Here is a 17,939-nt window from a genome sequence, read left to right as displayed (position 1 = left end):
GGTAAGCTCATAAATGGGGGTAAATGAACGGCAAGCGTAAATTTATGAGCATAACTCTTAAGCTCCTAAAATAAAGTATATTTTCAGCTGAAAATAGAGCACTAATTTAGGAGCATAAATTTAGGAGCTCAGCATTTTCTGAATATTGGGCCCGGTATCTCCCTTTTACAAAGCCGTGTTAGCAGCTGCCAGTTCAGTAATGCCGACATAGCCTGTTCAAAGTGAATGGGCTATGTCGGCATTACCGCACAGCTTTGTAAAAGGGGGGAAGGATTTTTTATATACATTTTATACATACATTTCATTCTATTTCAAAAAGGTGTTCATTTAAACAGCCTTCCAAAAAAACCCCCACACCACCTATAATATCCCAAAGCTTAATCGTGACAGAGGGTACGTGCATCATCACACCCTACTGCATTTTTTTTCAATACAGCTGTAACAATTTGGATTTAGATCACACCTTTCTCAGTAGAAGTTCAAGGCAAGTTACATTCAGGTACACTAGGTATTTTCCTGACCCTGGAGGGCTTACAATTTAAGTTTTGTACCTGAAGCAGTGGAGAGTTAAGTGGCTTGTCCAAGATCTCAATTAACGGTAGTGGGATTTGAACCCTGGCTTCCCTGGTTCTCAGCCTGCTGCTGTAACCATGTTTGGTAACTCATCAGCAAACTAAAGGCTAGTAAAGCTGAAACCTGGTGGCCACTGGGCAACCTACCGAAAAACATTGATAAGTAAATTATTTTATGGTTACCAGCAACCTCAGGATTTCTGTTACAATACTGCTGAACATTACTGTTCACATAGCCAACAGGGGAGCTGGGGCTGACTGAGAGCCAAGTGTTAAAGTACCTGCATATATTTGCAGAATACTGCAAATACTATTCTGTTTAATAAGTTGTATTATTTTGCTGTACATTATTTTTATTTTTTTGGTACATAATTCCCTGGAGGGTATGCCATGTGCATAATACCATCAATAACAGAGGTGCTGGGGGAGGCAGCTGGTAGACAGTGAAGGAGTCCTTATCTGCTCTGTTAAAAAGTTCTCCTACTCTCCCCCACCCTTAAGAGTGGTGCTTGTACAGGGGAAGCAGTGTTCCCTCTAAGCAGCACTAAACCTCCAGTAGCTGAGTAAAATTCAGAGTAGCTGTAAGGCGAAGAAGTAGAGAAAGCATGAAGAGCATGGTGCATGGAATTCCATCCAGTCTCCCTATATGTGTGTGTGTGTGTGTGTGTGTACACACCTGTGTTTGTATCTGTAAGAAATGTTCATAGGTAATATAATGGATAATGTTTGAATTTATGCTGTTTTTATTTCCAAATGTCATTAGATCATAGTATAAGTCACTACTGATAACATCTTGCTATCTCTGAATGCTGTTTTTATCTTCTTCCTCCCTGTGCTCCATAGCTCTGAGCGAGTTTGAGCTACTTGCAGGACATGAGAGTTAAGACCTTAGATCAGCATGGGGGTTTCTGCACCTCACAGCTCAAACTTGCTGATTGCCATGCAGTACAAAGAGGAGGAAACTCCTGTTCTGTGGCAAACAATAACAAAAAAATCTAAACAGGACTAAAAAATCCGTTGCCTGGGATCTATCAGGCTCCATCTTATGCATACTAATTCAGGATATGAGGTTGCAAGGGCAAGTTTGGGGCTCATCAGGCTACAACTTATTATTTTAGTCAGGTAGCTTAAGATTTGGACCCACAGTATGGTTCAGAGCCAACACTGCCATACAGAAGACACAGATTCAGTTCCGAAGTCCAACTTCTGCTGCCTGAGCTGGTTACGGCTGGGGATACTGTGACAGATGGGAATTGACACTCATCACTCAAGGATGACACCTGCTGGCTGAACTTACAATGGTCATTTTTCAGGTTGGGACAGAACTTGCAAGGACTGGCAGTTGGCTAGTGTTTTCACTGACACAATATTACCACTTTTTCTTTTGTATTAATATTTTTAATTTATTATAATCCAAAAATATTCAGGTGACAATCAGAATTAACAAAGAAAAATGTCATCCCAACAGAAACAAATATATCTACTTAATCCATATCATGGAAAGAGGGAGAGATCAAATCAACAGGGTAAAACAGATGAACAGAGAAAATTATCTCCTCATTATGAGGGCAATTCTGTAAACTAAGTACTAGCATTTTGCGCATAAATGTTTAGAATACTTCAATTGTACCACAGAAAGGCAGTATATCAAATCCCATTACCATTACCCTTGCTCATATGGGGCTTCTATAAATGGTGCCTACAAAAATCCCTTGATGCCCCGCAGCTCCCGGCACTGTGTGTCGAAGGAGAACGATGATGGTGCTTCTTCGCCTTCGCTCGACGCCCGTCATCGAGACTCCTCGGTACCAATGAGGAGGACGTAGAATCCTCACACCTCCTCAGGGCCGGGTCTGATGAAGGTGGGTCCCAGGGGGGCCTGCATAACAGGAGGCCTCGAGGCAGGCAGAGACCCACTCGATGCCTCACTGCTCCTAGCGCGAATTGGTCTTTCAGCAGCCATTCATAGAGCACATGAACTCATACAGCTGAAACCTGCTGGGGTTGGAAGTAGCTGTATAATGCTAAATGCCTTCCAACGCCTCAAATAGCATTGCATGTCTTCCGTGGGCCTCAAACATATAGTAACATAGTAGATGACAGCAGAAAAAGACCTGCACGGTCCACCCAGTCTGCCCAATAAGATAAACTCACATGTGTCATTTTTTGTGTATACCTTACCTTGATTTGTACCTGTCTTTTTCAGGGCACAGACCGTATAAGTCTGCCCAGCATTATCCCCACCTCCCAACCACCAGCCCTGCCTCCCACCGCCGGCTAAGCTTCTGGGGATCCCTTCCTTCTGATTCAGTCTACTCCTGTGAGAAACATGTCTCTCCTTTCACAAACCAGCAGTTTCTTCCAGCTCAATGAGAACCAGCTATGCTGGGAATACAACATCAGGAGCTTTCTTGAACCTCTCTTTCCCTATTAGTCTAAAAGTTAAGAATCATGGGCCTGATATTCAGCTGGTGGTGAACAGCATTTTGCTGTCTACCACCAGCGTCAAACTTGGAAATTCAATGCCGGGCCATATCCGGGCATCAGCATTGAATTTATGGGTTTCCAGAGCCAGCTAACACATAGCCAGTTAAGTGCAATATATATGTTACTGCATAAAGATAGGACTGACTTTTATGAGGTCTTATTTATTCTGTTAAACTTACCGGTTAAGTGCTGAATATTGGCACTTAACCGGCTAAGTGCCAACTCCGCCCCCGGAATACCCCCAAAATAGCTGATTTTCAATTCAGTGCTTCCTGGTTATTTTCCGCAGCACTAACCAGTTAAGTACCGTTGAAAATGACTGGTTAGCCCCAGACAGGCAGTTTAACTGACTAGGAGCCATTTCTAGCTGGTTAAATCGTTTCAATTATTGACCCGTATATTCTTTATTTTGGGATTTCTAGTTCTGTATTTACACTGTAGACCCACAGGAAGCACTGACCACATGAACTCCAGGTTTCAAGAAATATGAGAATTAGTCCTGCGTTTCCCTTTTCTACTGCAGGTTTACTATATAGGCCCTGATGATCCAGTATATATGCCAGGAGCAGATTGAGAGTACTCTGAGCCCCCCCCCCCCCCCCACACACACACACACACACACACTACCGTCCCCGTCCCCCCTACCTTGAAGGGCCCTGATGGTCTAGTGGCTTCTTTGGGGGCAGGAAAGAACCCCACTCTTTCCTGCCGGCCTGCTGCCACTACTCTACCCAGTGCCATGTTTTCAAAATGGCTGCCGAGACTTTCCGTGGTAGTCTCCACAGTCTCATGAGACTGCCACAGGGAGTCTCGGCAGCCATTTTTAAAACACAGCGGCACCGGGGAGCATAGTGGCAATGGCCGTTAGACCACCAGGGCCCAGGGGGGACTGTAGTGTGTGGCAGCGACAAGTGGTAAAGATGCCTCTGCCAGATCAGATTTAGGAATAGTAATGTAGCCAACTTTTCTGGTATCACATTTTCATGGATGCCAGAGTTTCACCACTGCTGTCATGCCTCCGTCTGGGCCTGGTGTCACCATTAAACCACAGTAGCCCTGCCATAGCATAAAATTTACATAGGGCCTGCAGATATGGCAAAAGGTATGAAGAGTAATGTAGTCGAGATGTTTTGGTTTCTTATTCTTACGACTTGTTGAATATTTCTATTATTGTTCTTTCATGTTGAAAGTGAACAGTATGTTGTGTAGATTATTGAAACAACCCCTTCTTTAATGCATTTTGAATTTTTTATTTTTTTGAGGGAGAACAAAATGTGAAAAATTCACAAGTGTGTGAAGGCTTTTTCAAAGCACCATATTTTAATTTATTGTGGGATAAACTATTACCTAGAATTCATTCTGTGTACATTTCCCAGGCAACCTCATTAAACCTCTTGCATCCCAGAAATCAGTCATGTGAACTTTTATACTGCACAGGTTGCCAGGATCCTGGAAGTCTCCACGAAGATGAAGAGGATGATGGGAGTGAGCTCGGGGCTGGAACTTATTACTCTGCCTTATGGACACCAACTGCGCCTGGACATTATAGAAAGGTAAATGAACCAGTCACTCTGCTATACTCAGAAAACATACAAATGAGTGCTGGCATTAGATCTAGCATAAAAAATTGCCTGTGTGGTGTTTTGTGAGAAAATAAATTAAGGGCCTCTTTTACAAAACTGCGAGTCCTGCACAGTAATGAGAGGAAGCTCATTTAGCGATCCTTTTACAAAACTGCGCTAACATTTTTAGCTCGTGGTAAAAATCAGCTGGCGGTAAACGCTGAGACGTCCGTTATATTCCTATGGGCATCTCAGCATTCACTGCCAGCTGATTTTTACCACGAGCTAAAAACGCTAGCGCAGCTTTGTAAAGAGGCCTTAAGTTAACTGATAATTGTTTTCAATCTGTTAACCAAGCTGGAGATAAGCAGGCCTGTTCCCCATGGTTTACGATATACACACCATGGACCAAATTCTATAAATGGCACAAAAAAAATAGAACTAAGCGTTATTCTATATATGGTGCTGAAATTAGGAGCTGTTTGTAGAATAGCGCTTAGCACTGGGATCCGTGACGAACCTTAGCTGCAAGGATTTACACCAACTGAACCCTGGCGTAAAAACTCATGTCTAAATTAAGTTCAAATCCCCTTTATTAATTAACAATGTGCATAAATTACAAGAAAACACCTGATCCGCCCATGACCCTCCTATAGCCACGCCTCCCTTTTTGGAGCTGCATAAGGATCCTGACGCGTAAATTTAAATTAATCCCAATTAGCACCAATGATTAATTATTAAGGCCTAATTATTGGTGCTAATTGACTCAACATCGCCTAGATTTGCTTGTAAATTCTGGGGGCCTTATATAGAATTTGGGGGCATATAACGGTTACTTGCCTTGCAAACGTAAAAGGTCAGGGAAAGAATCCAGCAATACAGATGTGCATGTGTTTTAAAATGAAATGAATAATGCAATGAAACAGATTTTCATTCTGGGCTGGTTTCAAATGAAACAAAATAAAAGTTAAAATAAGTGTTTTAATTAATTTCATTTGCCATTGATGTCTATGGGCCATTAAAATCCATAAGGCAGTGCTTACCAATCTTTCTGTGTACGTGACTCCAATTCATGCAGACCCAGAAAGCACATGACCCAAGCTTCCATTTAGGTTCGCAACCCACAGTTTGGGAAGCGCTGCTATAATGGAACCAGAAGCAGTGCAAGCAGGTTTCCAGCAAGCCAGTCCGTCCTAGCTTTCCTCAGGATGAAACGTAAACAGAAGTTACCACAGCCAACACTTTGCATTAGTTATGTGGAAGATTTCAAACAGAGTAGAGGGAATTTCTGAATCTCTTCATTTCTCAGAGTTCAGGGTGGTCAAAAAAGCTTTAAAAAATATTCCGGAAAAAGGTGCTGTTTGTTTGCTTGTCATTGTCTTTCCAGGCAGTGTTATGCTCCTGCTTAATGTGACTGTAATTACCTACTAATGTTCAATGGTTATTACATGTTCTACCAATCACATTTGCTGCCTCATGTTTTCCCTTGTTTTATGTAAATATATTTTTTCTGCTCTTTTTTTCCATGATCATTTTTGTAGTGTAAACCGCTTTGATATATTTTTGTGTAAAAGGTGGTATAGCAAATGTACAAAATAAATAAATTAAATGTTGTTACTTTTACCAATATGACAGACACAGTCAGACTTTTCTAGCATATGTCCTTAGGCTAGGTACACTGATTGAGATTCTCAATTTGTGCTCTCGCTTTCACTGTAAAGGTGATAGTAGAGTACACAGAAGACCTGTAGAGACTAGTCTTTGGGCTCCTTTTACAAAGCCAAGCTACTGATTCTGATGCAGCAAATGCAATGAAGCCCATAGGAATTGAACGGGCTTCATCGCATTTGCCAAGCTGGAATCACAAGCGCGGTTTTGTAAAAGGAGCTCTTTTTGAGTTAGTCACGGAATACAGAGTCAACATTAGCGGTGCATTACTGTTTTTCTGACAAAAGTTACTCTGTGTATGTGTGTTCACTGACTCTATTCTGTACATATTACAACTTTATAAGCCCATTTCCCCTCCTCAGGTACACAAACACACTGGTAACTTCTGTTCTCCGAGGACAAGCAGGCTGCTTGTTCTCACGACTGGGGTGACGTCCGCGGCAGCCCCCACCAACCGGAAAAAGCTTCGCGGGACGGTCGGCACGCAGGGCACGCCCACCGCGCATGCGCGGCCGTCTTCCCGCCCGTGCGCGACCGCTCCCGCCAGTTCCTTTTTTTTCCGCGTCTGGAGAGAGTTGTGCTTTGCCGCTCTCTCTGTTTTCAGCCGCCGGATTTTCGATCGCGTTTACGCGGATCGTTGCTTTTTCTCTTCGTTTTTGTTACCGCCGGTTTCTTTTTCAAAAAAAAAAAAAAAAAAACCTGAGCGTGTGGAGCACGCGCTCCCTTTTTCCCTCGTTTCCAGCGGGGACGCCGCGTTGCGGCCTAGTGGCCGCACGGTCGTTTTCTTTTTTCGAGGTGTGATTTCAGCCACCATTGACGACTTTGACTTCGCCGACGCGATTTTTCCGTCGATGTCCTCGAAGGTCCCGAGTGGATTTAAAAAGTGTGGTCGCTGCGGCCGGCCGATCTCGCAGACCGACACCCACGCTTGGTGCCTCCAGTGCCTCGGGCCGGAGCACAATATCAAGTCGTGTTCCCTGTGTCTCGGTCTCCGGAAACGGTCTCAGGTTGCGAGGCAAGTTCTGCGGGACCGTCTTTTTGGAACTTGCGCCGGCCCCTCGACGTCGACCTCGACGGCATCGGTATCGACGCCCGGTCCTTCGGTACCGGTATCGATGCCCGAGACATCGGCACCGATGGCATCGACCCCAGGAGAACAGGTCCCGTCGGCCCGCCGGTCCGCCGGCAAGGGTAGAGGTGAGCGGCCGCGTGGGCAGTCGGCCCCGGTCACTCCCTCAGCCCGTGGCCCACGGGACCGAACCCTGTCTGACCCGGCTCCTCGGGACCGAGGGGGATCGTCCTCCTCCTCCTCCATACCTCCCGGCGCCGGTGACGCGCATCGAAAGAAAAACAAGAAGCGTCATCACCGGTCGCCCTCGGTGCATCCGGACATCGGAGAGGAGGCGACGCCAAAGCGTCATCGTCGAGAGGAGAGGTCCCCGTCGGTTGTGGAGGTACCGACGCGTCAGGGTTCCGGCACCTCGGTGCCGTCTCCTGGCCCCCATCAGCTTCTGGCACCGACACCCTTACCGGCCCCACCGCCTTTCCCGGCAGCGGGCCTGGACGAGTGCCTCAGAGCCATCCTTCTGGGGATCTTGGAAGGGCTGATGCGCCAGGCTGTGCCGGCGCCGGGGGTGCTTGCGCCCTCGGCGCCGATGTCTGTGGCGCCGGCGAGCTCTAGCCCGGCGCCGGGGCCGTCGACACCGCCGCCGCTTGCGGCGCCGGTCTCGACCGCCACGCAGGTGGAGTCCCCGTCGACGTCGATGGAGGGAGCTCCGTCCCCGCCGGCGCGGGAGTCCACCGCTCGACGACACCGAGACCTCGGTGCCTCGACGTCGAGCCGGGCCCGGTTCAGGACTCAGCTCCACGAGCTTATGTCCGATACCGAGGATGAGGCCTCGTGGGGGGAAGAAGAGGACCCTAGATATTTCTCCTCAGAGGAGTCTACGGGCCTTCCCTCGGACCCCACGCCTTCACCGGAGAGGAAGCTCTCACCTCCTGAGAGTCTCTCCTTTGCCTCCTTTGTGCGGGATATGTCTATTAGCATTCCCTTTCCCGTGGTCTCTGTGGAAGAGCCGAGGGCCGAGATGCTCGAGGTCCTCGACTATCCATCACCACCTAGAGAGTCCTCCACGGTACCGCTGCACAATGTCCTCAAGGAGACACTGCTTCGGAACTGGGTGCGACCGTTAACTAACCCCACCATTCCCAAGAAAGCAGAGTCCCAGTACAGGATCCACTCTGACCCAGAGTTAATGCGGCCCAATTGCCCCATGACTCGGCGGTCGTGGATTCTGCTCTCAAGAGGGCACGGAGTTCGAGGGATACCGCCTCGGCGCCCCCGGGGCGGGAGTCTCGCACTCTGGACTCGTTTGGGAGGAAGGCCTACCAATCCTCCATGCTCGTGACCCGCATCCAGTCATACCTGCTCTATATGAGCATCCACATGCGGACTAATGTGCAACAACTGGCGGACCTGGTCGATAAGCTCCCGCCGGAGCAGTCCAGGCCTTATCAGGAGGTGGTCAGGCAGCTGAAGGCGTGCAGAAAGTTCCTGTCCAGGGGTATCTATGACACCTGTGACGTGGCATCTCGTGCTGCGGCCCAAGGTATAGTGATGCGCAGGCTCTCATGGCTGCGTGCCTCTGACCTGGACAACTGCACCCAGCAGAGACTGGCCGACGTCCCTTGCCGGGGGGATAACATTTTTGGTGAGAAGGTCGAGCAGATGGTGGACCAACTGCATCAGCGGGAAACCGCTCTCGACAAGCTCTCCCACCGGGCGCCTTCAGCATCCACCTCAGCAGGTGGACATTTTTCCCGGGCCCGGCAGGCTGCACCCTATTCTTTTGCAAAGCGTAGGTACAACCAGCCGGCCCGAAGGCCTCGTCAGGCACAGGGACAGCCCCAGCGCGCTCGTTCCCGTCAACAGCGTGCGCCTAAGCAGCCCTCTGCGCCTCCACAGCAAAAGCCAGGGACGGGCTTTTGACTGGATCCACGGGAACATAGCCACCCTCAAAGTGTCCGTACCGGACGATCTGCCGGTTGGGGGGAGGTTAAAATTTTTTCACCAAAGGTGGCCTCTCATAACCTCCGACCAGTGGGTTCTCCAAATAGTGCGGTGCGGATACGCCCTGAATTTGGCCTCCCTGCCTCCAAATTGTCCTCCGGGAGCTCAATCCTTCAGCTCCCATCACAAGCAGGTACTTGCAGAGGAACTCTCCGCCCTTCTCAGCGCCAATGCGGTCGAGCCCGTACCACCCGGGCAGGAAGGGCAGGGATTCTATTCCAGGTACTTCCTTGTGGAAAAGAAAACAGGGGGGATGCGTCCCATCCTAGACCTGAGAGGCCTGAACAAATTCCTGGTCAAAGAAAAGTTCAGGATGCTTTCCTTGGGCACCCTTCTGCCAATGATTCAGAAAAACGATTGGCTATGTTCCCTGGATTTAAAGGATGCATATACTCACATCCCGATACTGCCAGCTCACAGACAGTATCTCAGATTCCGCCTGGGCGCACGGCACTTTCAGTATTGTGTGCTGCCCTTTGGGCTCGCCTCCGCCCCACGAGTGTTTACCAAGTGCCTCGTGGTGGTGGCGGCGTACCTACGCAGGCTGGGAGTGCACGTGTTCCCATATCTCGACGATTGGCTGGTCAAGAACACCTCGGAGGCAGGAGCCCTCCGGTCCATGCAGTGCACTCTTCAACTCCTGGAGCTGCTGGGGTTTGTGATAAATTACCCAAAGTCCCATCTCCAGCCAACCCAGTCTCTGGAATTCATAGGAGCTCTGCTGAATACCCAGACGGCTCAGGCCTTCCTTCCCGAAGCGAGGGCCAACAACCTCCTGTCCCTCGCTTCGCAGACCAGAGCGTCTCAGCAGGTCACAGCTCGGCAGATGTTGAGACTTCTGGGTCATATGGCCTCCACAGTTCATGTGACTCCCATGGCTCGTCTTCACATGAGATCTGCTCAATGGACCCTAGCTTCCCAGTGGTTCCAAGCCACCGGGAATCTAGAAGATGTCATCCGCCTCTCTACCAGTTGCCGCACTTCACTGCTCTGGTGGACCATCCGGACCAATTTGACCCTGGGACGTCCATTCCAAATTCCGCAGCCCACGAAGGTGCTGACGACGGATGCATCTCGCCTGGGTTGGGGAGCTCATGTCGATGGGCTTCACACCCAGGGTCTGTGGTCCCTCCAGGAAAAGGATCTGCAGATCAACCTCCTGGAGCTCCGAGCGATCTGGAACGCGCTGAAGGCTTTCAGAGATCGGCTGTCCTGCCAAATTATCCAAATTCGGACAGACAATCAGGTTGCAATGTATTACGTCAACAAGCAGGGGGGCACCGGATCTCGCCCCCTGTGTCAGGAAGCCGTCGGGCTGTGGCGCTGGGCGTGCCAGTTTGGCATGCTCCTCCAAGCCACATACCTGGCAGGCGTAAACAACAGTCTGGCCGACAGACTGAGCAGAGTCATGCAACCGCACGAGTGGTCGCTCCATTCCAGAGTGGTACGCAAGATCTTCCGAGAGTGGGGCACCCCCTCGGTGGACCTTTTCGCCTCTCAGACCAACCACAAGCTGCCTCTGTTCTGTTCCAGACTTCAGACACACGGCAGGCTAGCGTCGGACGCCTTTCTCCTCCATTGGGGGACCGGCCTCCTGTATGCTTATCCTCCCATACCTTTGGTGGGGAAGACCTTACTGAAGCTCAAGCACGACCGCGGCACCATGATTCTGATAGCGCCCTTTTGGCCCCGTCAGATCTGGTTCCCTCTTCTTCTGGAGTTGTCCTCAGAAGAACCGTGGAGATTGGAGTGTTTTCCGACTCTCATTTCGCAGAACGACGGAGCGTTACTGCACCCCAACCTTCAGTCTCTGGCTCTCACGGCCTGGATGTTGAGGGCGTAGACTTCGCTGCGTTGGGTCTGTCGGAGGGTGTCTCCCGGGTCCTGCTTGCCTCCAGGAAGGATTCCACTAAAAGAGTTACTTTTTCAAGTGGAGGAGGTTTGTCGTTTGGTGTGAGAGCAAGGCCCTAGAACCTCGTTCTTGCCCTGCACAGAACCTGCTTGAATACCTTCTACACTTATCAGAGTCTGGCCTCAAGACCAACTCAGTAAGGAATCACCTTAGTGCGATTAGTGCTTACCATTATCGTGTGGAAGGTAAAGCCATCTCTGGAGAGCCTTTAGTCGTTCGATTCATGAGAGGCTTGCTTTTGTCAAAGCCCCCTATCAAGCCTCCTACAGTGTCATGGGATCTCAACGTCGTCCTCACCCAGCTGATGAAACCTCCTTTTGAGCCACTGAATACCTGCCATCTGAAGTACTTGACCTGGAAGGTCATTTTCTTGGTGGCAGTTACTTCAGCTCGTAGGGTCAGTGAGCTTCAAGCCCTAGTAGCTCATGCTCCATATACCAAATTTCATCACAACAGAGTAGTGCTCCGCACCCACCCAAAGTTCCTGCCGAAGGTGGTGTCGGAGTTCCATCTTAACCAGTCAATTGTCTTGCCAACATTCTTCCCAAGGCCGCATACCCGCCCTGCTGAACGTCAGTTGCACACATTGGACTGCAAGAGAGCATTGGCCTTCTACTTGGAGCGGACACAGCCCCACAGACAGTCCGCCCAATTGTTTGTTTCTTTCGACCCTAACAGGCTAGGGGTCGCTGTCGGGAAACGCACCATCTCCAATTGGCTAGCAGATTGCATTTCCTTCACTTACGCCCAGGCTGGGCTGGCTCTTGAGGGTCATGTCACGGCTCATAGTGTTAGAGCCATGGCAGCGTCAGTGGCCCACCTGAAGTCAGCCACTATTGAAGAAATTTGCAAAGCTGCGACGTGGTCATCTGTCCACACATTCACATCTCATTACTCCCTCCAGCAGGATACCCGACGTGACAGTCGGTTCGGGCAGTCGGTGCTGCAGAATCTGTTTGAGGTGTAAATCCAACTCCACCCTCCAGGACCCGAATTTATTCTGGTCAGGCTGCACTCTCAGTTAGTTGTTCTTCGTAGGTCAATTTCTGTTATACCCTCGCCGTTCTTGTTTTGAGTGAGCCTGAGAGCTAGGGATACCCCAGTCATGAGAACAAGCAGCCTGCTTGTCCTCGGAGAAAGTGAATGATACATACCTGTAGCAGGTGTTCTCCGAGGACAGCAGGCTGATTGTTCTCACCTACCCTCCCTCCTCCTCTTTGGAGTTGTGTTTCATATTTTATTGCTTGTCATTCAACTGGCGGGAGCGGTCGCGCACGGGCGGGAAGACGGCCGCGCATGCGCGGTGGGCGTGCCCTGCGTGCCGACCGTCCCGCGAAGCCTTTTCCGGTTGGTGGGGGCTGCCGCGGACGTCACCCCAGTCGTGAGAACAATCAGCCTGCTGTCCTCGGAGAACACCTGCTACAGGTATGTATCATTCACTTTTTCAGAAGATCCATCATGTTAAGAAGGAGATTTGAAAGCACAGAAGCTTGCAGAAAAGGAAGGCTGGTGGCAAAGATTTATTTATTAGGATTTATTTACTGCCTTTTTGGAGAAATTCACTTAAGGCACTGTACAGCAAGAATAAGTTGAACATGGGCAACAAACAATTACAGCAGTAAAAATATTCAAATGACAGTACATGGTATAGCATAGCATGCTTCTTAGATTGGCAACATAATACGCAATAAAACATCTCAATGATGGCTTGGGGTGTAAACAAAGGTGGAACACATAGATGTAGAGGGGCATTTTCAAAAGGATGTCCAAGTCAGAATGTCTGAAATGGATGTCCATCTCGCCAGGGCTGCCGAGAGAGGGGGGCAGGAGGGACAAAATTCCCCAGGCCTGGGATTCCAAGGAAGGCCCGGGGCCAGGGTCTCTCCCCCTCTCCTGCTCCCAGACCGCCGGCGCTGCAGTCTACCTACCTTCCCTCAGCTCCCTTCTGTCTGCCATTCGACCCCCTTCATTTAAAAAAAAAAAAATCTCAAAATCGGCAGCGCCTTCTGTGTGAAATCAGCGGATTGCCTCGGCGCCTTTCCTCACTGTGTCCCATCCTCCTTGGATGTAACTTCCTATTTCTGCGAGGGCGGGACACAGTGAGGGAAGGCCCGCCCGAGGCGATCTGCCGCTTTCACACAGAAGGCGCTGCCGATTTTGAGATTTTTTTTTTTAAATGAAGGGGGGCGAATGGCAGACAGAAGGGAGCTGAGGGGAAGGTAGGTGGAGACTGGGGACTGCGGCACCGGCGGCCTGGGGGGAGGTGGGGGCGGGGTGGCGGTGATCCTTGGGGGGGCTGGGGGCGGCCTTGCCCAGGGCCAGGCTCAGTCTCTCGGCGGCCCTGCATCTCGCATGTATTTTTGAAAATACATGAAATGGACATCCATGCGCTGGAAACATCTAGCATGAACATCCATTTTACAAAATGAAACATCCAGATTTTGCCAACACCCACAGAAGGTGATCTCTCCACAGGAGAAACGAAAGCCAAAACACAAAGACAGTGGATCCAAAAGAGTCCTCTCTCAGGTGATGTTTTCTCAAACAAGGTCTTTATTTCAAATCAATAAAAGCAACCCGACACGAATCGTGTTTCGGCCGTAAAGGCCTGCGTCAGGGGTCTATGAATAAACATAAATATAATCATCAAAAACCACATGATTTGAAATAAAAACCTTGTTTAAGAAAACACTACTTGTGAGAGGACTCTTTTGGATCCACTGTCTGTGTGTTTTGACATCCAGATTTTGAACAGGGGAAAGCAAGGGACATGGACCTCTGGCATAGAATATGGTCACAGAGACATCCATGCAGTGCACAGGGACAGCCTAGTCATTAGTGCAGTGTAAACCAAGAGACCCAGGTTCAAATCCTAATTTAACACTTTATTTTTGTAATTGTGAGCCCTCCAGGAACTGAAAAATACCTATTGTACCTGAATGTACACCACTTGAATAAGCTTCAGGCTTGCATATGTCTTGTATATTTAGGTGAAGTAGGTATTTTTCTGTTTCTGAAGGTCTCACAATTAAAAACAAAAAATAAAGAGTTGAAGTAGGATTTGAACCTGCGTCCCTTGGTTTACAGTCCACTGCACTAACCATTAGAATGACCCTCAAGTTTGCTTCCTGCTTTGTTAAGAATTCCCATAATACCTGAAGCTGTCATTAAGCCTGGTAGCGCCCTTCTGGTTTCATTTTCAGGGGAGAGGGCCAGCAACCACTGGCCAGCTGCTCAATCAGAGCACCTTTCTCTTAACCTGGACGTTCCTGAAACAGGTCTAAACAAGGACATCCTTCTCTTTAGACATGGACATTTCTCCCCCTTCAGTAATTGCTGTTGGATGTCCAGGTCCTCCTAGAACACACTTGCTATTTGGATGTACTGGGAAAGGAACTTGATATACCACCTTTCTGTGGTTGCAATCAAAGCAGTTTATATACAGATACTTTTGTGCCTGGGGTAATGGAGGGTTAAGTGACTTGCCCAGAGTCACAAGGAGCTGCAGTGGGAATTGAACCCAGTTCCCCAGGTTCTCAGATCACTGCATCAACCATTAAGTTACTGCTCCACGCCTGCAGTATTGGACATCCCTTTTTTGCCTTTGCAAAATTGGGATTTGGACTTTTCCAGCACGCGGATGTCTATTTCAGCCATTTGAGACATCCATATGCTTTGAAAATGAGTGCCATAGAGTAACAGGAGTTAGAAATTTAAGAAAGCTGCATGTGAAGTCAGAAGCATGGTGAAAATAGCCATAGGATTAGCAATAGTAGCCCTCAACTAAGATAAACATGATTTCTTTTAGGAGGGGGGAAACCAGCAGCTGGATAGGGCTGACAGAAGCAGATGGTGGCTGTTCCTGCTGTTACCTGCACTGCTATGGTGCAGAGCCAGGAGGAGGCACACTGAATAGCAGAGGAGTCAGCGCCGGCAACAAATTCCAGAGTTTAATTATACGTTGAGTGAAGAAAGATTTTCTCCGATTCGTTTTAAGTGTACTACTTTGTAGCTTCATCGCATGCCCCCTAGTATTTTTGGAAAGCGTAAACAGATGCTTCACATCTACCTGTTCCACTCCACTCGTTATTTTATAGACCTCTATCATATCACCCCTCAACCGTCTTTTCTCCAAGCTGAAGAGCCCTAGCCACTTCAGCCTTTCCTCATAGGGAAGTCATCCCATCCCCTTTATCATTTTCATCACCCTTCTCTGCACCTTTTCTAATTCCACTATATCTTTTTTGAGATGTGGTGACCAGAATTGATAGGTAGCACAGTCATAGCAGTAATGACCAACACTGCAAGGCCAAGAGATTCCCCTGCAACAGCAGGTAGTTGACAGCATGCGAGATGCCCCCTGGCTGTTTAGTTCTTGATCTGCTCCAAGGGCCCCTTTTACTAAGCCACGGCAAAAAGTGTCCTGCGCTAGTTTGTATGCATAAAATTAGCGCGCTGGGACATTTTTTTACCATGGCGGGTAAAAAAGACCTTTTTTAATGGGGCAGTAAATGGCTGTGCGCTAATATTAAAAGTAGCGTGCAGCACAATACAAAGCACTGTGGGAAAGGGTTGCAGATGTACCCACACTATGATTGGAGCCGAGGGAAGACCGAGTTGGGTGGTGGGTATAGGATGGGGATTGGAATTAAAGTGGTCTGATAGCTTAAAGAAGGAGACATCTGGCTATTCGGTTTAGTGGATGGGGGGGAGGGGGGAATTCTTCGTTTTGTTTTGTTTTTCAGGGGGGGGGAAGATAAACTGGGAGGCAGGCATTGTATGTTGGCATACCTTTTAGAGTTGCACCTGGTTTATACAGGTTAGAGTACATGCTTAACATGGTTGGATACCTTGTGTTATTGTTTGCATTCATGACTTAATAAAGATATTTTTTTTTAAAGTAGCTTGCGGCTGTTTACTGCCTGAGCCCTTAACGCCACCTATTTACTTGGCAGTAAGGGCTCACACGCTAATCCTGCGGTAATCAGACAGCAAGCAGCAATATGGTTGCACTGCCGATTACTGCCGGGAACCCCCCCCCCCCCCCCCCCCCCCCCCCCGTGTTAGAAAATAGACATTTATTTTCTAACGCGGGAAACAGCATGTGCTAACTTTGAAACTACTGCAGGGCACCTGCACTACCCTGATGGTAGTGTCGATTTAGCATTTGATACCTGTGTGTTAGCTCTTCCGCATGCAACTTTGCCCCACTCTTGATGTCTTGGGGATGCTGTTGCCTCTGCTGTTGATACCTGCCTTCAAGTTTCGTAAAACCTGGATGAAAAAGCCTATGTTGTAGCCAAAAACAAGAAAAATTGCTTCCCCCACTGAGTTTAATGAAAACCAAATAAACAACAAAATAAAATAACTTGGGGAAACAAAACAAATGAAACAACAAGAGAAATCAAATAATGAAGTAAAAACTATTCTGTGCACATCCCTATTCAGGAAGAAAAAGTAGTATACAAAAAAACTAACATAAAAGACAACTTAAAAAGAGGATAACAAAATACCATAGAAATATGGCACAGAAAATAAAAACATATATACAGTATATTGATTCTCTGCCTCCCACTAACATGATACAAAATAACACCATTGTAGTTCTGTTTGTTTTCCGCTGCATAATAGCGTCACAAAGCAAACACAGATTCTCTGTAGTCCGGCTGCACATACTGATAACACTTTAATTAATGCTGTGGTACTGTAGACCTTAGCAGAAAGAGAGAAAAAATCAGCCCTTTCCCTTTGATAACTGGTACATGCCATGAAGAAAATTGAAACTTCAAATTTGGAACTGATCTGCAGTGAAATGCAGATAAATTCATCTGAACTAAGTAGGAAACGGAAACTGGCCTGGAGAAGGATGAGAAAGGAAAGAATAAAGAAGTGAATGAACATTGGTAGAGCAATGGCAGAGGGAGTTCTGGACAGATGTGCAAAGTTTTCATGGTCTACTACGCACAGGTAACAGATAATGCTTGTAGTCATTATTATTATTAATTACATTTGTACCCCGCGCTTTCCCACACATAGCAGGTTCAATGCGGCTTACATAGTAAATAGAATTACAAAGTCTTGAAGGAGAATGTTACAAGTTGTAGTAATCATAGTAGTAGTGGGGTTTTGAGGATATGTAAATTGAGCATGGAGAGGTGAACAAAGATAGGATGAGCAAAAGGAGAAGAGATTGGGAGGGGTAAGGAGTAGGAAGGATGGAGAGGAAGAGATTGAGGAATGAGCATAAGGAGATTGTGAGACATGGTCAAAGGTATAATAATCATCGGGCAGGAATCCTGTGGATGGGCTTAAAAAGTTAAGTTGGGTCATTAGGGTAAGCTTTTTTGAAGAGATGGGTCTTCAACATTTTTATGAATGGTAGATGGTCGTTGATTGTTCGGATCGATCTTGGCAGAGCGTTCCAAAGCTGGCTGCCCAAAAAGGAGGAACTGGATGCATAGGAGGTCTTGTATTTAATACCTTTGCAGTTGGGTAGGTGTAAATTGAGGTAAGTACAAGAAGACGATGATCTATTTCTGATTGGGAGGTCAATGAGGTTATTTATGTAGTTAGGGGATTCTCCATATATAATCTTATGAATCAGAGTGTGGACTTTAAAATGTATTCTTTCTCTGATAGGGAGCCAATGAAGCTTCTCTCGAAGAGGT

The 17,939-nt window shown here is 47.9% G+C and overlaps 1 protein-coding gene across 5 annotated transcripts in view; it reads left to right on the top strand.

Moving 5' to 3' along the window:
• BCAR3 (BCAR3 adaptor protein, NSP family member) overlaps positions 1 to 17,939 on the top strand; it is a 270,123-nt gene that overhangs the window by 229,449 nt on the left and 22,735 nt on the right. For all 5 annotated transcript variants that reach the window (XM_030206133.1, XM_030206134.1, XM_030206135.1 and 2 more), the window contains one exon: positions 4,497 to 4,612. In XM_030206133.1, coding sequence (XP_030061993.1) covers positions 4,497 to 4,612 — 116 coding nt within the window. The remainder of the gene's footprint in view (positions 1 to 4,496; positions 4,613 to 17,939) is intronic.

Source organism: Microcaecilia unicolor, chromosome 6, assembly GCF_901765095.1.
Source record: "Microcaecilia unicolor chromosome 6, aMicUni1.1, whole genome shotgun sequence".
NCBI classification, from domain to species: Eukaryota; Metazoa; Chordata; class Amphibia; order Gymnophiona; family Siphonopidae; genus Microcaecilia; species Microcaecilia unicolor.
This window is presented reverse-complemented; position numbering and strand designations above follow the sequence as displayed.